This window comes from Hemitrygon akajei, chromosome 29, assembly GCF_048418815.1.
Source record: "Hemitrygon akajei chromosome 29, sHemAka1.3, whole genome shotgun sequence".
Lineage (NCBI taxonomy): Eukaryota > Metazoa > Chordata > Chondrichthyes > Myliobatiformes > Dasyatidae > Hemitrygon > Hemitrygon akajei.
The window spans coordinates 17,549,715-17,574,428 of NC_133152.1; the positions used below are offsets into that span (position 1 = coordinate 17,549,715).

The 24,714-nt window shown below is 44.4% G+C and overlaps 1 protein-coding gene across 2 annotated transcripts in view; it reads left to right on the forward strand.

The window, feature by feature from the left end:
- Positions 1-7,416: 7,416 nt before the first annotated feature.
- The window catches only part of LOC140718257 (alpha-1,3-galactosyltransferase 2-like), a 74,280-nt gene continuing 56,982 nt past the window's right edge, over positions 7,417-24,714 (forward strand). Inside the window, exon 1 of one of the 2 annotated variants that reach the window (XM_073031763.1) lies at positions 7,417-7,632. Coding sequence is in view for 1 of the 2 variants with exons in the window: in XM_073031762.1 (XP_072887863.1) it covers positions 8,128-8,171 (44 nt within the window). In the remaining variant the exon portion in view is untranslated. Of the gene's footprint in view, positions 7,633-7,964; positions 8,172-24,714 lie in introns of those variants that run through there. The other variant, XM_073031762.1, reaches the window with a different exon arrangement.

Sequence of the window (24,714 nt, forward strand, 5' to 3'; positions counted from 1 at the left end):
GAATATCTAACAAGGATGTCACGAACAGAACAAGCACAAAAAGAGAAATAATGTATGAAATCATGAAAAGGCAATGTAACTTCATTGGAACAACACACACAAAATGCTGGTGGAACACAGCAGGCCAGGCAACATCTATAAGGAGAAGCACTGTCGACATTTCGGGCCGAGACCCTTCGTCAGGACTAACTGTAAGGAAAGATAGTAAGAGATTTGAAAGTAGTTGGGGGAGGGGGAAATGCAAAATGATAGGAGAAGACTGGAGGGGGTGGGATGAAGCTAAGGGCTGGAAAGGTGATTGGCGAAAGTGATACCGAGCTGGAGAAGGAAAAGGATCATGGGACGAGAGGCCTCGGGAGAAAGAAAGCGGGGGGGTGGGGGGAAGCATCAGAGGGAGATGGAGAACAGGCAAACAACTAAATATGTCAGGGATGGGGTAAGAAGGGGAGGAGGGGCATTAACGGAAGTTAGAGAAGTCAATGTTCATGCCATCAGGTTGGAGGCTACCCAGCTGGTATATAAGGTGTTGTTCCTCCAAACTGAGTTTGGATTCATTTTGACAGTAGAGGGGGCCATGGATAGACATATCAGAATGGGAATGGGACGTGGAATTAAAATGTGTGGCCACTGGGAGATCCTGCTTTCTCTGGCGGACCGAGCGTAGGTGTTCAGCAAAACAGTCTCCCAGTCTGCGTTGGGTCTCACCAATATATAAAAGGCCACACCAGGAGCACTGGACACAGTATACCATACCAGCCAACTCACAGGTGAAGTGTTGCCTCACCTGGAAGGACTGTCTGGGAAGGACTGAATGGTGGTGAGGGAGGAAGTGTAAGGGCAGGTGTAGCACTTGTTCCGCTTACAAGGATAAGTGCCAGGAGGGAGATCGGTGGGAAGGGATGGGGGGAACAAGTGGACAAGGGAGTCGCGTAGGGAGTGATCCCTGCAGAAAGCAGAAAGGGGGGGGGGAGGGAAAGATGTGCTTGGTAGTGGGATCCCGTTGGAGGTGGCAGAAGTTACGGAGAATTATATGTTGGACCTGGAGGCTGGTGGGGTGATAGGTGAGGACAAGGGGAACCCTATCCTGAGTGGGGTGGCGGGCGGATGGGGTGAGGGCAGATGTGCGGGAAATGGGAGAGATGCGTTTGAGAGCAGAGTTGATGGTGGAAGAAGGGAAGCCCTTTGTTTAAAAAAGGAAGACATCTCCTTCATCCTGGAATGAAAAGCCTCATCCTGAGAGCAGATGCAGTGGAGACGGAGGAATTGTGAGAAGGGGATAGCTTTTTTGCAAGAGACAGGGTGGGAAGAGGAATAGTCCAGGTAGCTGTGAGAGTCTGTAGGCTTATAGTAGATATCAGTAGATAAGCCGTGTCCAGAGATGGAGACAGAAAGATCAAGAAAGGGGAGGGAGGTGTTGGAAATGGATCAGGTAAATTTGAGGGCAGGGTGAAAGTTGGAGGCAAAGTTAATGAAGTCAACGAGCTCAGCATGCATGCAGGAGGCAGCGCCAATACAGTCGTCGATGTAGCGAAGGAAAAGAGGGGGATGGATACCCATATAGACTTGGAACATGGACTGTTCCACAAAGCCAACAAAAAGGCAGGCATAACTGGGACCCATACGGGTGCCCATGGCTACACTCTTGGTTTGGAGGAAGTGGGAGGAGCCAAAGGAGAAATTATTGAGAGTAAGAACTAATTCCGCTAGACGGAGGAGAGTGGTGGTAGAGGGGAATTGGTTAGGTCTGGAATCCAAAAAAAAGCGAAGAGCTTCGAGACCGTCCGGGTGGGGGATGGAGGTATATAGGGACTGGACGTCCATGGTCAAAATAAGGCGGTGGGGGCCAGGGAACTTAAAATCATTGAAAAAATTCAAAGCATGAGAAGTGTCACGAACATAGATGGGAAGAGATTGAACAAGGGGGGATAAGACAGTGTCAAGGTATGCAGAAATGAGTTCAGTGGGGCAGGAGCAAGCTGAGACAATAGGTCTACCTGGACAGAGAGGTTTGTAGATCTTGGGTAGGAGGTAGAAATGGGAAGTGCGGGGTGTGGGAACTATGAGGTTGGTGGCAGTGGATGGGAGATCCCCAGAGCTGATAAGGTTGGTGATGGTATAGGAGACAATGGCCTGGTGCTCCTTAGTGGGGTCATGATCAAGGGGTAAATAAGAGGAGGTATCAGAGAGTTGTTGCTGTGCCTCGGCCAGGTAGAGGTCAGTACGCCAGACAACAACAGCTCCCTGCTTATCAGCAGGTTTTATAGTGAGGTTGAGATTGTTGCGGAGGGACTGGAGAGCACAGTGTTCGGAAGGAGTTAGGTTGGAATTGGAACAGGGTGCAGTGAAGTCAAGACGGTTGATGTCCCGTCGGCAATTAGCAATAAAGAGATCCAGAGCAGGCAGAAGACCAGAGCGGGGTGTCCATGAAGAGGAAGAGGGCTGAAGACGGGTGAAGGGGTCATCGGTGGGGGTAGGAGAGTCCTTGTCAAAGAAGTAAGCTTGGAGACGGAGCAGGCGGAAGGAGAGTTCCGCGTCATGGCGTAACTTCATTGGACATGTGATTAGGAAAGAGGAGTTAGAATGCACGGTAATTATGGGAAAGATTGAAGGGAAGAAAGCAAGAGGAAGGCAAAGACAAATGATGATGGAGACAGCAGCCAGAGAACTTGGAAATGAATATCAATGAATTGATCCACTTGACCCGAAACAGGAGTGTGTGGGCCATGGCAGTCCATGGCACCTGATGATGATGATGACGATGAACAGCATGCAAGGCAAACTTTTGATTATACCTCGGTACATGTGAAAAGAATAAACCAATTAATAAACCAGTAAACTTAGTCCTTCAGGACTTTATATTAAACCTAGTAATTTTTTTTTTACCAGCTCTTTCTGTTTGTTTCGTCTATTTTATTGTAAGATCATCTATCTGTTAAATTAACTTATCTCTCATGTCTGATCATTTAAATGTTTCCAGTGCTCCAGTTTCCTTTTGTTTTTGAGCTTCCTAAAAGGTTATTGATTGAAATGGTCTATTCAAAATATAGCCTCATATATCCCTCTCTGAGCCCAGGTTGAATTACAAGCATTGAACATACAAAAAGTGTCATAACTGAGCCAAGACTTTGACCATGCATCAAGAAGTTGAGATACTGGCCATTCTAAATTTGTGGTGTAGAATAATGAATCTAATGTGAAAGAAAGGCTATTAGATGAAGATATTGATCTTTATGATGTACTAACGTATCAAGCATTACAGAATAATGGGTGACAATTATTTCATCAAAAACAGTAATGGAAAATTAATAAGGTTTAAAGCTTTAAAATGTGCAAAGAAGTAACATAACTGCAAAAACTACACAGAGGGAATCGAAATGTCGACCCTGCTCCACCACTTAATATGATCATAATCAATTTGATTTTAAACTTAACTCTGTTTTCCAACCCAATCCCCCAAAGATCTTCATTTCGCTGTACTCCAGATATCTATCTGAGCCAAGAACATACTTAATCCACAACCTTCCAAGAGAAAGATTTGCAAAGGTTCATAACTCCCCATGGAAATAAATTCCTCCTTATCTTCACTGGCTCAGTCCTCAACCTGATATGGTACCTCCTTGTTCTTGACTCATACAACAGGAAACATACCCTCATTGGCCACGTTATTAGGTACACCTGCTCATTAATGCAAACATATAAACAGCCATTTCTGTTTAATAGTGCAGATTTTGCGTGACTCTTTTAAGTGCATCATTACTGAACTTCATAGAAATATGATTTCCTGATACAAGAGTGGCCATTTGTCTAATTTCATCGCTTCACTCTCAATGCACAAGGCTGTTTGGTAGAGTGCCATGTTATAAACTTTTCATCAAGATGAAAGGACATGGAAGAAAAGTTCTTCCATCAGCAGAAGTAGAATATTGGTTTAAGCCGGAAACAAGGATGCAGGAAAACACGGTTTCTCAGACTGGTGGAAAGTACATATTGGAATTTCTCCTGCTACAGCTGTTATTATATTAATGATCTGGATTTGCAAATTCTCAGCATAATTTCCATGCACTCAAGAGGAGCAAATAAACATCAAGGAGATATAGGCTGACATGTGGCATGGGGCAAGAGGTGGAAGATGAAATTATATGCAGAGCAACCTCCAGTACCTAAAAGGTGGCTACAGAGTGTATATTCATAGTCTTCTACTGCTGTAGTCCATCCACTTCAAAAAGTTCAACATGTTGTGTATTCAGAGATGTTCTTCTGCACTCTTGTAATGCATGGTTACTTGAGTTACTGTCACCTTCTTATCATCTTGAACCAACCTGGTCATTCTCCTCTGACCTCGCTCATCAACAAGGTGTTTTTGCCCACAGAACTGGCGTCCACCTGATGTTTTTTGTTTTGTTGTTTTTTTTTTTTACAGAGCATTCTCTGTAAACTCTAGAGACTGTTGTCAAAATCCCAGGAGTCAGTGGTTTTTCAAATACTCACACCACCCCATCTGGCACCAACAGTCATTCCACAGTCAAGGTGACTTAGATCACATTTCTTCCCTACTCTAAAAAACTGAACCTCTTGACTATGTTTGCATGCTTTTATGCATTGAACTATCACCAGGTTCAGGAACAGCTATTACCCCTCAACTATCAGGCTCTTAAACCAAAGGGAATAACTTCACTCACTCCAATACAGAACTGTTCCCACAAAATATGGACTCATTTTCAAGGCTCTTCATCTCATGTTTTCAATAGTTATTACTTATTTATTTACTATTGTTATCTTATCTGATTTTTCTTCTTTTTGTATTTGCACAGTCTGTTGGCTTTTATATTTTGGCTGTTTGTCTTGTTTTGTGCATATTTTCACTGATTCTATTGTGTTTCTTTGTACTTACTGTGAATGCACAAGAAAAAGAATCTCAGGGTTGTAAATGGTGACATATATGTACTTCGATAATAATAAGATTACTTTACTTCACACAAAACTCTGAATAAGTGCCTAAATTAATGAGCAGGTGTACTTGTGTACCCAATACAGTTGCCACTGAGTGTATGAATGAATATAGTTTAGTAGGATGCATTAGTAGGGGTAATATAAACATTGTGGCAGGGTGGAGGTCTATCTCTACCAAAGGAGGTGTGAGACGCTCCTTCTCTCTGCTAGACTGCAGGTCACCCTTGAGCAAGGTGAGGCACCCTGCTTAGTGCCCCCCCACCCCAATCCGGGACACGTGAAGCCACGGGGAGCAGATGGTCATATCACAAGTTGTGGTTATGTGACTACTGACGCCAGGCTTGTAAAGACACTCACAACCAAAGAGAAAATCTGCAGATGCTGGAAATCCAAGTGACACACTCAGCAAGCCTTCTGTCCTCTCATATCAGGTCCCCCCTTCTCCAGCCCTCTATCTCTTTCACCAGTCAACTTCCCAGCTCTTTACTTCACCCCTCCTGGTTTCACCTATCACTTTGTGTTTCTTCTTCCCCTCACCCACCTTCCAACTCTGACTCCTCATCTTTTTTTTCTCTGTTCCTGATGAAGGATCTCAGCCCAAAATGTTGACTGTACTCTTTTCTATAGATGTTGCCTGGCCTGCTGAGTTCCTCCAGCATTTAGTGTGTGTTGCTTGTAAAGACTGCCCAGAAGATGGCAATGTCAAAAGATTTCTGGAGAAAAATTTGCTAAGAATTGCTAGACAATATTGCTCATGTCATATGACATGGCACATAAAGATGATGATGAATGAATATAAACTGGAGGACATAATTCAAAAAGGGATGCAGGGTTGGAGGGATTATGCATACTGTAGATGTGCAGAATTCATTGCAAGTAGTAGGGCAAGTTAGGAATGGAACTAATAAGGATATAGAATCTTGGCTTATTTCACTGAATAGAAGATGGAGAAAGTCATGATGAACCTTTCTGAAACACTGGAATGTTTTGTCCTATTCTGGGTATGAATTGGGAAGGCTTTTGGGAAGCCACAGAAAAGATTTAGTAAGATGACTTCAGGGCTGGTGGATCTCGGTTGTGCAGATAGATTGGAAAAGCTCAGGTTCTTCTCCCACCATGGAAATGGGGGTGAGGAGATCTGACACAGGTAATTAAAATCATGAAGACTATAGATAGAGTTGACATTAATATGTATTTCATTATTATATAGTATAATAGCTAATGTAGTAAACATTATTGTGAAATAGCTATAATAGACATTACAGTTCCCAATGGCAGAGAGGTGAAGGATTAAAGTAAAAAGTGTGAAAGTGATAGGCAAAAAAATCCTCTTGTTACTTTTGACACCTCCAATCACTTTCACAATTACTTTCTTACTTATTTCTTGAACTTGACAATGAGGACAAAGCGACACAAGGATATATTTTTTCACACAGTAGGTGACTAGGGTTGAGAATGTGCTTCTTGCGTTAATAGAGGAAGCAGATTCAATAGCACCATTTAAAAAGCAGAAATCAAAGACTTTTTGGGGCTATGGAAAGAGAAGACAGAGGAATGGCACTGGCTAGATTATGCGGAGCTTGTTCCAACCAGTAAGGTCAAACAGCCTTTTGATATGGTATAACTATTCTGCACTTCTGTAGACAGTTGGATTGCTTCACATTTTCTTTTCCATTGTGTGTTTCAAAATCTTGATTTGGATGGGATTGAAGTAAGTGTTTCAAAATTTTAGCAATGTATCTCAAAGCATTATTCAGCATCGATTGGCTCAGTGATCTCCAGGTCCTAACTACAAGCACAAGTCTGCAGAGAAGTTCAGGGATTATTCTGTAATCATCCAACAACAGGAAAAGTGCTGCAAAGAAGTAAGTATTTGCTTTGTACCGACTTAATTGACCTGGATTTTGAATTAGGAGTATGTCACTGTTGTGTGATATGCAATCTAACTTCAAGAATTGAAAACTGGGCTGGTCTTGAAAGTTGCATTAAAATGCATGATTGCCGTTCCATGGCTGCTGGTGCATTGGTAGCCATCAATGTGCAATGCATGTAAGGACATAACACACAGGTCTTCAACAGCTCATACACAGCCCATAGAGTTGGGCAGAAACACACTTTGTTAATTTGCAATAAAGCTACTTCTTAAACCTTCATCAAAGTGGGCATTCAAGTCCCACTGCTTCCTTTCCTACCGTGCTCCTCTCCCTCCAATTCAGGTATGTAGCCCTCTCCTATCTGATCTTCAATACTGTTTACCAATCTACTGGCATCACCACACAATAACCAAACATCCCTTCTCTGAAACCCAGCCCTAATAGTAGTTATCCCAACCTCCAATCACCAGTCTTACTCCTCGGATTATTTCTAGTCTAACCACTAAATCGCACGACATCCTTACTGAAACCCATTGATGTGTGGCGCGACCTTGGATCCCTAACCTTCTCCTGGCCTCTCTCTCCCCCACAATCCTTTGGGACATACCAAGAGTTACCAGGCTTTCTCCGGGCACTCTCAGTGGGTGAAAGGCTGATCAGCTTGAGCACTGCTGAATTCTACAATACGTCCATGGACCATACGTTTGTTGCTTCCTATCAATGCAGATTAAGAGGAAGCCGCCAAATTCTGCCTTCGTCAGCTCAGCTCAGAAGTGGGGGCGGAGAATACCCGCCGACAATCTTCTAGGTACCTGACAACTGCATTTTTTTTCCAGGCTTGTTTGTGGTCATTTTTCCAGATCAGATTAACCTCATCGGTTGAAAGAGGACCATGATCCAAAATCTACCATAGAGCCCCGACTCCACATCCTCTATTCTCTTTGTATATTTATAAAGAGACAAAAAGAGGTTAAAATGGTTTTGACAGGCCTTTATAAGAGTCATGTCGGTTCTGGTTTATAATTTTTTTTTAAATTTAAAAAACACTTACAGCCGAACAATTCTTTTAACTTCTGGAACTTCTGAAGTACCGGTATCGATACGCAAGCCCATTTACTGCTGTTGCGCCGTCAGTACTACCGCTTTCCACTGAAGGCAGTGGTTGGCTGTAGAGTTCCAACGCAGCTCTGTAAAGGAGCTGTAAATCAGGACTCCCAGCTCGGGGTTGAAATTAAAGCGGGGCAATACGCCGACGAGGGAGCAACCTTCTCACGAATCAAAACATTTCGCTACTGCTCTTCAAATGACCCCGAAATGGATGGTCACAAAGTGGATATCCTACGTGAAGTGAGTAGTCTCCATTCCCCCCCCCCCATTTCCTGCCGCTCCCCCCCCCCGGTGCTCTCCAACATTTGAATGAAACTAAAACTAATACTGTAGAGTTTCTAACTCTGTCTTTTGCCCGAGTCACTGTGTTCAAAAGTTCAGCTTTGCGCCGTGGATATAAACGTTTGAATTTTGGCGAAATTTTTAAGCGTGCCTTGGCTCGGATGCTCATTAACTGTTGAGTTGCGTAGTTGCTGTTGCTGTTTGTGAGAGAGCCGCGGCAACGGGTTCTCCGAGGTGGTGGGCGATTGATATATAAAAGTCTAAGGAGTAGATGTGGGCGATATTCTTGACTTTGACATTGAAACCAACTGAGTCTGTCGTTTAAACCTATTGGGAAACGATTAAACATTACTTATTAAAGAAAGCAGAGGGACGAATGAATGCTATCGAGAAACTTAACGTACTGTTTTATATATGGTGTTATTTTACGACTGTACATAATTACGCGCAGTTAACCGATAACCAAAATCGATTCTCTACTTAATTCAGTTTACAGTAAGCCATACTGTTATTAATTCGAGGGCTCAGCCTGTCAGCTAAGTGTTTATAGTGTTTTAAAATCTCGTACCAGTCAATCGTTGTACCTGACACAATCTCGAACAATTGTTACCAAAATATCTTTTTTGCCAACTGATATCAAACAAAATGAAATCTGCAGATGCTGGAAATCCAAGCAACGCACAAATGCTGGAGGAAATCAGCAGGCCAGGCAGCAACTATGGGGTGGTGGGGGGAGTACAGTCGACGTTTCGGGCCGACGCCCAATGTCGATTGTACTTTTTTTTTCTATAGGTACTGCCTGGCCTGCTAAGTTTCTCCAGCATTTTGTGTGTATTACAAACTGCTATGAACTGTTTGCGTAGTAACTCTAGCAAGAGCAGTACCACACCCAGATCTTTGTCAGAGCCAGTAAAAAGTTTGCTAGGTCGCGATATCAGAGCTATATTTTCCTAGCCCAATGTTTCCCAATTCTTATTAGCCCAACGCACTTTGGTACTTGCCAGCGCCCCTCTTAGGGACAGTATACTTTTCAGTGTCCCAATATGGTTCATGTCTACCGCATACTAACATGAGAAAAATTACTGTTTCAAATTTTTTTTTCTTTACAGCAGTTTCACTATGAATGTGATATGCACTATGACTATGCAGTGACGAGTGGGGTACCACAAGGCTCAGTGCTGGGACCCCAGTTGTTTACAATATATTAATGATTTAGAGGAGGGAATTAAATGCAGCATCTCCAAGTTTGCAGATGACACGAAGCTGGGCGGCAGTGTTAGTTGTGAGGAGGATGAAGGGTGACTTGGATAGGTTAGGTGAGTGGGCAAATTCATGGTAGTTGCAATTTAATGTGGATAAACGTGAGGTTATCCATTTTGGTGGCAAGAACAAGAAAACAGTTTATTATCTGAATGGTGGCCGATTAGGAAAAGGGGAGATGCAACGAGACTTGGGTGTCATTGTACACCAGTCATTGAAAGTGGGCATGCAGCTACAGCAGGTGGTGAAAAAGGTGAATGGTATGTTGGCATTCATAGCAAGAGGATTCGAGTACAGGAGCAGGGAGGTTCTACTGCAGTTGTACAAGGACTTGGAGAGACCACACCTGGAGTATTGTGTGCAGTTTTGGTCCCCTAATCTGAGGAAAGACATTCTTGCCATAGAGGGAGTACAAAGAAGGTTCACCAGATTGATTCCTGGGATGGCAGGACTTTCATATGAAGAAAGACTGGATTGACTAGGCTTATACTCACTGGAATTTAGAAGATTGAGGGGGTATCTTATTGAAACGTATAAAGTTCTAAAGGGATTGGACAGGCTAGATGCAGGAAGATTGTTCCCGATGTTGGGGAAGTCCAGAACGAGGGGTTACAGTTTAAGGATAAAGGGGAAGCCTTTTAGGACCGAGATGAGGAGAAACTTCTTCACACACAGAGTGGTGAATCTGTGGAATTCTCTGCCACAGGAAACAGTTGAGGCCAGTTCATTGGCTATATTTAAGAGGGAGTTAGATATGGCCCTTGTGGCTAAAGGGATCGGGGGTATGGAGAGAAGGCAGGTACAGGGTTCTGAGTTGGATGATCAGCCATGATCATACTGAATGGCGGTGCAGGCTCGAAGGGCCGAATGGCCTACCCCTGCACCTATTTTCTATGTTTCTATGTGATCTTTGAGTTTGATGGTTTTTAGCAAGAGTTGAAATATCTGGTTTGAGGTGTGACAGCAAAAGCCCTATGTCCACCAAGTATGTGGTTCACTGCAGTGAAGTCACTTTCATCAAGGTAGGAGGATGCAAATGCGAGGAAGAGCAAACATGTAGACACTTTGTATGTGGTTTATCACAACTGACATTTTTGAAAAGTATTTTTGCTTCTACATTCTGAGTTTTGATAATTTCTTCTTGGAAGCTCTCTTCCTGTTCTGCCACCTTGCAAAGATCCTGGAATCAATTCTGAAAATCCTTCATCAGTGACTTCAGGTGTAAGCAGTACTCTTGCAAATCACCATCTGTGAAAGAGAGTGCCATACTTTCCATATAGGGAAACTGTGAGAATGATTTCTCCTAATGTTTTGCTTGTATATTTCCAATTTTCTGATAAATGTAGACACTGTACTTTTTGACTGCATTAAATTGAAATGCTCACCCTGCAGTTTCATATTTAGTATGAAGTATGAAGGATCGGCTAGGTATGCCACATCTCCACATAGTTCAATCTTGTTTCTCAAACACTTATCAAATTTGAGCAAAAATTCAACCACAGTGCCAATAAGATAAAGGAAATGTTTTAAGCAACAGCCTTTTGATAGCCAGCACACTGTGAGTAAGCAAGCATTCTTCATTGTTATCTTGGAATTAATCTAAATAGATTAATTCTGTCTGCCTAAGTAGATAATGTGTGCACCTGGTTTAGGACTCATTTGGGTGTGGCTGAATAAGCCGATTCTTGAGCTGCACACGAAGGCTGATGGTGGTGCCTGGGTACTCAACGCTGCAGCGTTCCTTCCCTCACTACTCTCTGACCACAGTCGAGTTTGTGTTTCCTCTACATTGGTAATGCCTGTACGTACAGCCTGTCTCCAGGTGCAGAGATTTGCAGCTGTCTCTTCCCAAGTGATATCAGCAGACTTCAGGCCAAGTTTACAAACGTCCCCCGTCATGCAGCAGTGGGCGCCCTATGGGCCGGGATCCTGCGGCGAGTTCTCCGTATGGGATGTCCTTGGGGGATGTGCCCATCATGCGTGCGGCAGACGTGGTCAAGCCAGTGCAGTTGCCGCTGTGTGAGAAGGACGTACGTGCTTGGCATGCTGGCCTGGTCCAGGAGTCCTTGTTTGGCACGCAGTCTTTCCAGGAAATGCCCAGAACCCGACGCAAGCGCTGTAGGTGGAAGCTGTTGAGGTGGTGCTCTTGGCATGCGTAAGTTGTCCAACTCTCGCCGCCGTAGAGAAGAGTACTCAGTATACAGGCTCTGTACACTGCAATCTTGGTGGCTGGGGTGAGCTTGTTGTTTTTCCACACTCTCTTTGACAGCTTGGCCATAGCAGCAGTGGCTTTCCCTGTTCACCTGTTGAGCTCTGGATCGAGGCACAGATTGCTGGAGACTGTCGATCCTAGGCAGGTGAATTCATCTACCACTTGCAAGGTGTGGTCGCCGATGCTGGGGGCTTCGCTGACGTCCTGGCCCATGATCTCTGTGTTCTTCAGACTGATAGTGAGGCCAAACTCTTGGCAAGCGTGCCAGGGAACTGACTAGCCTCTGGAGACGAGACTGTGTGTGTGACGTCAGGGCGGCATCATCAGCGAAGAGTATCTCCCGGATCAGGACCTGATGCACTTTAGTCTTTGCTCTGAGGCAAGGTTCAAGAGCTCACCATCGGACCAAGTGTGTAGGTACACTCCGTCATCAGATGTCCTGAAATTGTACAACAGTACGAGGGAGAAGAAGATCCCGAAGAGTGTTGGGGCAAGGACACAACCCTGCTTCACTCTGCTTTGGATGGGGAAGGCTCTGAGGATGATCCATGGAATTGTACTGTCCCCTGCATGCTGTCATAGAAAGAGACAATGAGATTCGGCAGCTTTGGGCATCCAGTCATCTTCAGGAGTGCAAAGAGGCCTCTTCTGCTAACCAGGTTGAAAGCCTTGGTCAGATAGATAAAGGCAACGTACAAAGGCTGTCTCTGTTCCCGGTTGTTCTCCTGTAGTTGCCCGGGTGAGAAGATCATGTCGATGGTGGATCTCTCTGCTCTGAAGCCACACTGGGATTTGGGGTAGACGTGTTCTGCCAGTGTCTGCAGTCGCTTCAGAACCACTCGGGCAAACGCCTTGCCAATGGTGTTGAGCAGGAATACACCTCTGTAATTATTACAGTCAATAGACAATAGACAATAGGTGCAGAAGTAGACCATTCGACCCTTCGAGCCTGCACCGCCATTCTGAGATCATGGCTGATAATCTACTATCAATATCTGGTTCCTGCCTTGTCCCCATATCCCTTAATTCCCCTATCCATAAGATACCTATCTAGCTCCTTCTTGAAAGCATCCAGAGAATTAGCCTCCACTGCCTTCTGAGGCAGTGCATTCCAGACCTCCACAACTCTCTGGGAGAAGCTTTTCCTTAACTCTGTCCTAAATGACCTACCCCTTATTCTCAAACCATGCCCTCTGGTACTGGACTCTTCCAGCATATGGAACATATGCAATGACCGCAACGACTTTGCGGTCTCCTTTATTCTTGAACAATGTGATGATGTTTGCGTCTCGCATGTCTTGGGGAACTGATTCCTCCTCCCAGCACTGGCAGAGCTGCCCGTGAAAATGGCTTAGGAGCACTGGTTTCCCGCACTGGATCACTTCTGCAGGGATGCCGTCTTTGCCTGGTGCCCTGCCGTGAGCAAGTGAGTCGATGGCCTTGCTGAGTTTTTCCTCTGGGGGATAGATCCAGCTCTTTCATGACAGGTAGGGCAGGGATATTGGCGAGGGCTGACCCAGTAACCATGTTCTCAGTGGAGCACAGGTGCTGGTAGTGCTCGGCTCACCTCTGCATCTACGTGGCACAGTCTTTGATGACTTCACCGTCCCTGGACTCCAGCGCAGCGATCTTGCTAGCGGTGGGCCCGAAGGGGATGAAGAAAGCCTCATACGTGCCTTGCACTTTGCCACTGTCGGCGCAGGTCTTGATGCTCCTGCACAGGTTCTGCCAGAAGTCGATTGCGCACTGTCTAGCTGTCTTTTGAGCGTTGTTTCTTGCCATTCTCAGTGCAGTGAGATTCTGCTCTGACAAGTCTCTTCTGCAGTTGATTGGAGCTTCTCTCTTGGCATTGATGACAGGTTCCATCTCAGACAGGTGAGATTCAAACCAATCTTGGTTTTTCCTCTCCTCCTTCCTGACGGATGACACGGCAGTGTTGTAGATGGTGTCACGAATGAATTGTCACTGCTCTTCCGTGGTTGTGGCTGTACTTGCTTTGAAAGCCTGTTCCCTTTGGTCGTTGAGTTTTGTGCAACGTTCTGGGTTCGCTGCCTTAGCGGTGTTGATGCGTGGGCATCCTTTCTGCTTGGTGTGGTGGATCTTCTTTGGTTTCAGTTGGACTTTGCTGCACACCATGGAATGGCCTGTGTCGCAGTCTGCACTGTGTAAGCTGCGTGTTAGAGGCACGCTGTTGAGGGCAGCTCTTCTGGTGATGATCATGTCCAGCTGATGCCAGTGTCCAGACCTTGGGTGTCTCCAGGAGACCTTTATGGCGAGGCTTTGTCTTGAAGAACGTGTTGGTGATGCACAGCTTGTGATAGGAGCAAAGCTCCAGCAGTCTCTGGCCGTTGTCGTTCATCTTGCCAATGCCGAAGTGTCTGAGGCAGTTGGCCATGAGCTGTGGTCAGATCTGACTCTAGCATTGAAATCACCAAGCAGAATGATACATTCAGATTCTGGTATTTTGCTGATGGTAGCATCGAGGTCCTCGTAAAACTGATCTTTTGTTTCTTGAGGTGAGCCCAGCGTTGGAATGTAGACACTCAGGATGTTCACTTTACTGGACGACGTTGAAAGGCTGGGGGAAAGGATGCGTTCTGACCCACTGGTGGGAGGAACGATCATGGATAACAGGCTGTTCTTGACAGCAAGGCCGACGCCATGCACTAGGGGTCCTCAGGTGGTCTGCCCTGCCAGAAGAAGGCTAAGTCCCTCTCCTGCAGCACGCCGTCTGCAGCAGGTCTGGTCTCATGCAGTGCTGCTATGTCGATGTCCAGCCTCCTCAGCTCGGAGTCAGTGATTGCTGTTTTCCTGCTGTCGTTGATCTGCTGCAGGTCGTCTGAGAGGCCAGGTCCCACGGTCCTAACGTTCCAGGTGGCCAGTCACATGACTGGTGGTTTCTTCTTTCTTCTCTATGGTTTGCCTGGTGCAATACCCGGTATAGGCCTGTATGCAGGGTTACGGATCCCACTGCCTTGTGGGTATCTTCGGGAGAAGAGAAGGCTAAGGAGTGAACCCTACACAAATCCGGAGTGGAGCCCCTGAGGCGATTGGATGACGTTATCATGTCACCTCCCGGCAGCTCCTGCAGCTAAGCTGCTGCCAAATGTACAGCTTCACATTCCTTTGGCCTGCATCTGCGAGACTGAGAGGGGGATCTTGATGTCTAGGCAGTCCAGGATCTCTATATTCATCACCCAGGTCTGCGCCCCGGAGAGGTCGCTCCGGTGCTGCTGCAAAGCAGCAAAGCCAACACGGAAGGCAACAGTTACGAGTTATGCCCAACCTGATTGGCGTAAGGTACAGGCACTATGGGTTGCCTCCGATGGTGGGAGAGGTCATTGCATCTCACTGATCAGCTACCGCCTGCCTCAATTCGTACAGCCCCTGATCTGCCACTGTCTGCCTGCTTCAATGGGTGCTTGGAGCTTAGATTTGCATCAAAAAGCAGACCGCTATCACAGGTATCTTGGAACAACTGGTGAAATATTATGCAGTTTAATGGATGAGCTTTAATTTTGTTGATAGTCATACTTGAAAAAATTTGCTGGCTGAAGTTTTTGACTGTGATAAGATGATGAATTAGATTGCAAACAAATTTGGAAATTCTATTTTTCATAAATGCCACTAAACCAGCATGGCGACCTATCATATATGGTGCTCCATCTGTTGCACAAGAAATCCTGTTCCTAATACTTTTATCCTCAATGTACATTATGGGCTCATTGTAAATTGATTCTCTGTTGATATATTCATAAATGTCCATTTTTGATAAACCAAAGGCATTGGTTTTTAAAATACCTATGTAACCCCCTGGGTCGCCTCAGGCTCGCTCAGCTCGTTCTCGTCTAGGGGGAGCAGCCTTCGGCCCCGCCAAACTGGGTGATCAGCTGGTGTGGATGCTGTGTGATGTCCCCGCCTCGCCAAAGAACAGACAGTACACCTTATGCGATTAAATGAGTACAATTTATAAAGGTTACTATAACTAAGTGATTAATAATGATACAGTATATATGAAGGAAAAAAAATTAAAGAAAAGGCGCCAAACTTATCAAAGTCCAAACCACTTCGTGCACAACTGTTGGAGCTTAATTACTGAAGTCTTCTGGCCACCATTCGATCCCCTCCGAACTCCTCGACTTACAGCTCAGGACCACCCGAAGTGGTCAACCAAGCACATCTATCTTCGTCTCCTCTCCTCGGGGTACCTCCTGGCCTTGGACCCCCACTTGGGGTCCGTTCCTCGCCCAGTTTACAGCATCGCGTCCTCTCTCTCTCACCCCCTCGCGCCGATCTCCCCAAAAGCCCGCCAACAATAGCTTACAGACTCAGAAGAAAGAACATTAATCCCAATTGGTTTACAAAGGAATACAATTCTCGTTATCAGTAAATTTTAACCCAAACAAGCTTCCAGCACTCTTTCGCAACAAAGAAGCATTCCTACTTTTAACAAAACAAAGAAGCCATTTTTATTAACATACACAGTAACAAAGAAAAAGAAGAAACCCCCTTTACACATATCCATTTTGAGAACAAGGTGAGCATTTCTGATAGAGCAGGCATTATTAATCTTTCACCAATTGCATGAGATTTTGCACACTTAGCTCTCATTTTGTAAATGTTATAAGAAGCAATGATACCATCAACAGGGTTAATTTTAGCTTTTGTGGCAAATGACTCAAGTGTCCAACGCTTTTCAAATGCTCCTTTCCTCTTCTGGAACTGAGTCAAGTCATCACTTTTTATTGTCATTTCGACCATAACTGCTGGTACAATACACAATAAAAATGAGACAACGTTTTTCAGGACCATGGTGTTACATGACACAGTACAAAAACTAGACTGATCTACGTAAAGAAACAACACAGGAAGAAACTACACTAGACTACAGACCTACTGTGGTAAACTACATATACCTGTCTGGACACCCTCCCCCCCCCCCCCCCCACCGCTGACTGCTCCTGTGGCTCCTCCCACAGACCCCGGTATAAAGGTGATTGGAGGCACTGCTCCTCCCTCAGTCTCCAGGATGTTGTGTGGTGGTCTTTTGCTGCTGACAGTGCTTTCTTCCAGCTAATAAAAGCCCATCTCGCCTCACGTCTCCGAGAGTTATTGATGGTGCATCACCTATCCAGGACTGCATAAAGTGCACAAAACAGTGCAGGCATTGCAATAAATAATAAACAGGACAATAGGGCAGTAAGGTGTCAGTCCAGGCTCTGGGTATTGAGGAGTCTGGTAGCTTGGGAGAAGAAACTGTTACATAGTCTGGTCGTGAGAGCCTGAATGCTTTGGTGCCTTTTCCACCACAAGTACCACAATACCACAAGTAGCTTTTTCAGGGAGTCTTTTACAGAAGTGTTCTGCAAACTGGATGGTTTCATAGCATTGTTATGTTGATGCACTTTCTGTAGCTTCTGTTTCTTACGGTGTTAGAATTCAAGGCTTCACCACCTTGAGACTTGGAGATCATGCTCAATTTATTTATCCATCATTAATGGGGCTAAATTAAAATAAAAAAATTAACACTAACTGATAATGCCTGTCGGATGTTGACGATAGCAGTGAGTTGACACGGATGGAACTATGGTTGCGGCATGCAAAGGAATGGCAAGGCAAAAATGAGGACGATCACAACAGCGAAAATTACTTTGACAAGGATTCAGATTGGAATCTGAATGTTAGTCGGGATAGAGCTGGTGTTGGCAAGTTACCTTTATACTATTCCAGTTAACGCAATTGACCAATCACACAGGGTTTCATTATCCCCGAAGATGGTGACTGCACATATGAAGTTGAGGTCACCTTGGACACCTCAAGCAGAATCGTTGAGTTTGGCAAGTTCACTGATTGGCTGGAACCAAATGGTGAAACAGAACCAGTGAGGTATCTTCGCGTAACCTGTTTTCTGTAGAGAAAGCTGAGAGGATGTACTTGACTTACCAACTGTTAAATTGCATGAACTCATGCCATGCCACACATCATAGAAACTGCTGGGCACACTGACTGCTTATTTATGTATCCCCAATAATGTCTGTTTGGTTGGTAAGATCGGATGAGATTGTTGAGTTTCAGACATGTTGAGATGACAGGTGCTCACTGCCTGCAGAGCTATGGTTCTCCCTGTGTTCCAGTGCCTCATGCTATTTTTTTTGGAATTGCCTGCTTTACTAATGGTTGTTCAAATCTCGTGCCTCATTAAGGTGCCACTTGCTCCTCTTCCCCCATCTCAGGAATCTTGAACGCCCCATGACGACTTCTATTTCCCCTAACGCTGCCTTGGGACACGTAACTGCCCCCATTGGGAATCACTTTCCGAGCCCAATCAACAATGCAAGTACAGGGATGTGTTATTTCGGCCTCTTCACAAGGCATATTGGCATAGTATGGACCAAATCTCTCAAAAGTAATCTTTTGTTTAAAAACATAGAACAGTACAGTACTGGACAGGCCATTCTGCCCGTGATGTTGTGCTGACCTTGTTGCCTATTTACACTAAGAACCTTCTTGCTGTGTATGAAAGATATCCATCCATTTCCTTGATATTCTGTGTTTGTCTAAAAGCCTGTTAAACTTCATGAAACTGCCTGATTCTACTGCTACACCTGGTAACTGGTTCCAGGCACATAATTCTCCATGTTTAAAAAAAAAAAGAGTTCCCTAGTTGCCTTTAAACATGCCTCGCACCAGCACCCCCCCCCCCCCCCAAACCAACAACCTTAAAAGCATGTCCTCTGGCATTGGATATTTCTACCCTGGAGAAAAGATTCTTGCTGTCTACCCTATCTATTATGCCTCTCATAATTTTAAAAACTACGCTCAGGTTTTCCCTCAGTCTCTGATGCTGAAGGGAGAACAGCGCAGGTTTGTCCAACTTTTCCTTGTTGTCATATCCACTTGATCTTTTGGAATATTTAGTTCTCTTGACTCTTGCATTCACTCACTTTCACTTTGAGAGTTCATTTTTCTTTTCTTTGCACATATTCTGGACATCTCTTTATGTAAGCTCAGACCCTTAAAGAATCTTTCTCTGGTCAGCTTTGTGCCAAAGTGCATTAAGTGAAATGTTTGCAACTTCTGAAACTCGCTTACACAAAGTAATGAGAAAATAAAGATTAGCAATAGGTCAAGGCTGTTTGGTTCAAGTGGTCTATGCTATTCATCAAAATTACAGCTGATCTAATTTGACCTAATTCACTTTTGCCTTCAAATCTACTTTGGCCTTTAATTTATTTTGACTCTGTATTTCCAGCAGTTGCAAACCCTTTTGTGTTTATGATCTATTTCAGGATCATTTTCCTGCACGTAGAACATGGAAGCAGGCCTTTCAGTCCGTGATGGTGCGCCCAACTAAATACACTAACTAAACTAATCCCTTCTACCGCCACAATGCCCATATCCCTCCATTCTCAATATATGCTGTGTGCGTCTGCGACCCTCTCAGAATCTTCGATGACATTTGCCTTCACTGCCATCCCTGGCAGAGCATTTCAGGCTCTGTGCACAAAGTCTCAGCCCAGAACATTTGCCTTTTATTCCCCTCAGTAGAGGCTGGCTGGTGGCGTAGTGGCATCAGTGCTGGAGTTTGGGGTGAGAGGTCAAATCCAGCCGGCGCCCGTTAAGAACTGGTGATCTCTTTTTTTTATAAAAAAAAACTCACCCGGCAGAAGGCAATGGCAAACCACTGCTGCAACTTGCCTAGTACGCGGCGTGGAAGGAAATCGTCTGCTACCTGGAAATAATTCCGGTTGTGATATACCTTGGGTGCTGCTCGACCTACTGTGTTCCTCCAGCATTTTGTGTGTCGAACTTGAATTGTAGATCTCTTTTGAATTTAACCCCCACCTTAAATGTACACCTTCGAGTTTTAGACATTTGGACCCTGGGCAAAAGTATTGATAGGCCTCTATACCTAAGCATCTCATAAAATTATGATTCTATTAGGAATTTTCCAGTATTCTCCAATAACCAGAAACTCTGACTCATTTCTGTATGAATTAGAACTGGTTTATTATGGTCACACGTACCCAGATACGGTTAAAAGCTTGTCTTGCATACTTGTGTTCATTCAGATCATATCATTATGCAGTGCATTGAGCTGGAATAAGGTAGAGTAATAATGCAGAATAAAACTTAAAAGCTTCCAAAATGGTTCAGTGCCAGTAAATGATAAAGTGCGTATTGCGGTAGATTGTGAAGTTGAAAGTTCATTTTTTTTATCACATTTAATCTTTTGATCTGTGTTAGATACTGTCCTTAAGCTTGTTTTTATTTACATTCAAGTTTTTGATTATCTGCCAATGGGAATGGAGCAAATGGAATATGTCTGGGCTGGTTAATGATGCTGGCTGCTTTATCTAGAAAACATAGAACATAGAAAACCTACAGCACAATACAGGCCCTTCGGTCCACAATGCTGTGCCGAACATATACTTACTTTAGAAATTACCTAGGGTTACCCATTGCCCTCTAATTTTCTAAGCTCCATGTACCTATCCAGGAGCCTCTTAAAAGACCCTATTGTATCCGCCTCCACCACTGTCGCCAGCAGCCCATTACATGTATTCACCACTCTATGCTTTAATTTTTTTTTTAAAAAAAAGCTTACCTTGACATCTCCTCTGTGCCTACTTCTAATTGCCTTAAAACTGTGCCCTCTCATGCTAGCCATTTCAGCCCTGGGAAAAAGCCTCTGACTATCCACAATATTAATGCCTCTCATCATCATATACACCTCCATCAGGTCACCTCTCATTCTCTGTCGCTCCAAGGAGAACAGGCCAAGTTCACTCAACCTATTCTCATAAGGCATGCTCCCCAATCCAGGCAACATCCTTGTTAATCTCCTCTGCACCCTTTCTATGGTTTCCGCATCTTTCCTGTAGTGAGGTGACCAGAACTGAGTACAGTACTCGAAGTGGGGTCTGACCAGGGTCCTATATAGCTGCAACATTACCTCTCGGCTCCTAAATTCAATCCCACAATTGATGCAGGCCAATGCACTGTATGCTTTCTTAACCAGAGAGTCAACCTGCACAGCAGCTTTGAGTGTCCTATGGACTTGGACCCAAAGATCCCTCTGATCCTCCACACTGCCAAGAGTCTTATCATTAATACTATAATCTGCCATCATATTTGACCTACCAAAGTGAACCACCTCACATTTATCTTGGTTGAACTCCATCTGCCACTTCTCAGCCAGTTTTGCATCCTATCAATGCCCCACTGTAACCTATGACAGCCCTCCACACTATACACAACACTCTCAACCTTTGTGTCATTAGCAAATTTATTAACCCATCCCTCTACTTCCTCATCCAGGTCATTGATAAAAATCACAAAGAGATAAAGTCCCAGAACAGATCCCCGAGGCACACCGCTGGTCACCGACCTCCATGCAGAATATGACCTGTCTGCAATGTTACGAACCCCGTAACTGGGTATCTTACCAGCAAAGATAGGAGTATCCGTTGAAGTCTGATGATACTATTTTTAACAGTATTTATTAGTAAAAATACACAAAAATAATATCAATGCAAATATACAGATAATATACGTCATCAATACTAAACCTAAAAGTGAGGGTATAATAATAATCAATAAGAAATAAGTTCTATCGTTGTCTAGGGGATAATGAATTGTCCGATGGAAATATAAAGTTCAGTTCATGCAGGCTGCGGTAGTTGTTGATCACTGTGTTGCAATTGTTGGGGAGAGAGAGAGAGAGTAACAGCTATTGACTTGCCGACTTTCCTTTTACGATCTTGATCCGTCGATGCGTTAAACTGTTGTGGCCATTCACGTATGACCCCTCCGTCCTTTAGCTAGACCACTCTGTGGAGGACTCGTCACCCAGGCAAGGGTGGACACACACACAAGCCCCCCACCAGTTTTTAGCGTCTCTCCTGGTGCGTCTGAGGGGTGTTCCCCAGACCCTACTTTTATCCCCACTCACGGGGTCTCAGGTGTCAATCAGGTTGGGATGATGCAATCCCTCAACCAGACCACTCTGACTGCCCCCTGACGAGTTTCAATGAATAGAAGAGTACTCAATAAACAATCCTTCTCCACGAGACAATAGCAGTAAGCTCTCTTTTTGTCAATAGGAGACATTCCAACCTGTGGCTTCTCTCTCATCAATTTTTCATGAGCGTTGTCAATAACAACTGCCCTTGCTGTTATCTCTCTCATTTCCTTGGTATCAGACCCGAAATAATAGCGATTTTGCGATTCTCAAAAGGGGGGGGGGGGCGACTTTGCACTCTTCTGCCCATCAGAGTTGCTCCTCATTCGTACCAACAACCACTCTTTGCCTTCTGTGGGCAAGCCAGTTCTGGATCCACAAAGCAATGTCCCCTTGGATCCCATGCCTCCTTACTTTCTCAGTAAGCCCTGTATGGGGTACTTATCAAATTCCTTGCTGAAATCCATATACACTACATCTACTGCTCTACCTTCATCAACGTGTTTAGTCACATCCTCAAAATTCAGTCAGGTTAGTAAGGCATGACCTGCCTTTGACAAAGCCATGCTGACTATTCTTAATCATATTATGCCTCTCCAAATGTTCATAAATCCTGCCTCTCAGGATGATCTCCATCAACTTACCAACCACTGAAGTAAGACTCACTGGTCTATAATTTCCTGGGCTATCTCTGCTCCCTTTTTTTGAATAAGGGAGCAACATCTGCAACCCTCCAATCCTCTGGAACCTCACCTGTCTCCATTAATGATGCAAAGGTCATCACCAGAGGCTCAGCAATCTCCTCCCTCACCTCCCACAGTGGTTGCGGTACATCTCATCCAGTCCCGGCGACTTATCCAACTTGATGCTTTCCAAAAGCTCCAGCACATCCTCTTTCTTAATATCTATATGCTAAGCTTTTCAGTCTGTTGTAAGTCATACCTACAATCGCCAAGATCCTTTTCCATAGTGAATACTGAAGCAAAGTATTCATTAAGTATCTCCGCTATCTCCTCAGGTTCTATACAAAACTTTTCCACTATCATATTTGATTGGTCCTATTCTCTCACTTCTTGTCCTCTTGCTCTTCACATATTTGTAGAATGCCTTGGGGTTTTCCTGAATCCTGCTTGCCTTCTCATGGCCCCTTCTGGCTCTCCTAATTTCATTTTTAAGCTCCTTCCTGCTAGCCTTATAATTTTGTGGATCTCTATCAATACCTAGTTTTTTTTTAACTTTTCGTAAGCTCTTCTCTTCTGTATTTTCAACAGCCTTTGTACACCATGGTTCCTATACCCTGCCATCCTTTCCCTGTTTCATTGGAATGTACCTATGCAGAACACCATGCAAATATCCCGTGAACATTTCCCACATTTCTTCTGTACATTTCCCTTGTTACGTACTCGTGACACGAGACAGTGGTACCCTTGTCACGTGACTGGGGTTGAAGTTATACTGGACTTGAGGTAATGGTCTTGTGATGGTGGTGATGTCATTTTCCCGCCAGTAGAGATCATGTGACAGGTTTTTTTTTTTACAGGGTATAAAAGGAGGACCCCACCCTGTGGGGAGGGGCAGTTCGTGGCTGGATTTGCCATGTTGACTTCATGCCACTGCGGGATTTAATGTGATGACGCAGTTTAGTTGAAAGATGAAGTTTTATCTAATGCCTAAAGTTTAAAAGGTCATTGCCAGCAGTTTCTTTACAATACTGCTAGTTAAGAATTAGTGGAGAGTGAAGATCGGAGTTCGGGAGTTAAAGATCGAGGAGAATCGATTTTCGACGGTGGAATGGGTTCGACCTTGTGTGATCCTCATTCGGAAGGATTTCGTTGACTGTTCTCGTGTTAATCTCTGCGGGATAGCAGAAGATTGAGGACAGTGTGGAAGGAAAGGTCAGTGCCTTTAAGCCGTTACGTTTCATAAAATTCTTCGTGGGAAGAGTTCGACGCCGGGGATCGAAGGAAAACGACGTGGAAGAGAATTTAAATCGCCTTAAAAAGTCTCTCCTTTTAAATGGACTGAGCATTTTGAACTTCTGGCAATATCGCTTTAAGAACTGTTAGAGCTGCATCGCTTTAAGAACTGTTAAGCTGCCGCACAGCAGCTGTTTTCCGGTTACGTTAGTGTTTGCTTACTTCTGGGGGGTTTGTTTTCAGTGTTTAATAAACGTGTTATTTGTTATAAAAACCCTTGCCTAACTCGCATATATTTATTGTTGCCTGAATACGTAACACCCTGAGAACATCTTGTTCCCAATATATGCTACTAAGTTCCTGCCTGATAACTTCACATGTCGTCTTACTCCAATTAAACATTTTCTTAACTTGTCTGTTCCTATCTGTCTCCAATGCTATGGTAAAGGAGATAGAATTGTGGTCACTATCTGGAAAATGCTCTCCCCCTGAGAGACCTGACACCTGACCAGGTTCATTTCCCAATACCAGATCAAGGACAGTCTCTTCTCTTGTAGGCTTATCTACATATTATGTCAGGAACCCTTCCTGAACACACCTAACAAACTCCACCCCATCTAAATCCCTTGCTGTAGGGAGATGCCAATCAATCCTGGGGAAATTAAAATCTCCCATCTTGGCAACCCTGTTATTATCACCTTTCCAGAATCTGTTTCCCCATTTGCTCCTCGATATCCCTGTTACTATTGTGCAGCCCCTATTTTTAAAAAAAACACCCAGTAGTGTTATTGACCCCTTGCTGTTCCTGCCTTCCACCCACAGAGACTCCGTAGACAATCCCTCCATATCTTCCTCCTTTTCTGCAGGTGTGACACTATCTGTGATCAGCAGTGCCATGCCCCAACCTCTTTTGTCTCCCCCCCCTGTCCTTCCTGAAACATCTAAAGCCTGGAAGGCTAAGTAACCATTCCTGCCCCAGAGCCATCCAAGTCTCTGTAATGGCCACAATATCATAGCTCCAAGTACTGATCCACGCTCTTAAGTTAATCCATTTTGTTCATGATACTTGAATTAAAATAGACACACCTCAAACCATCAGTCTGAGTGTATCCCTTCTCTATCACCTGTATATCCTCCCTCTCACTGTCT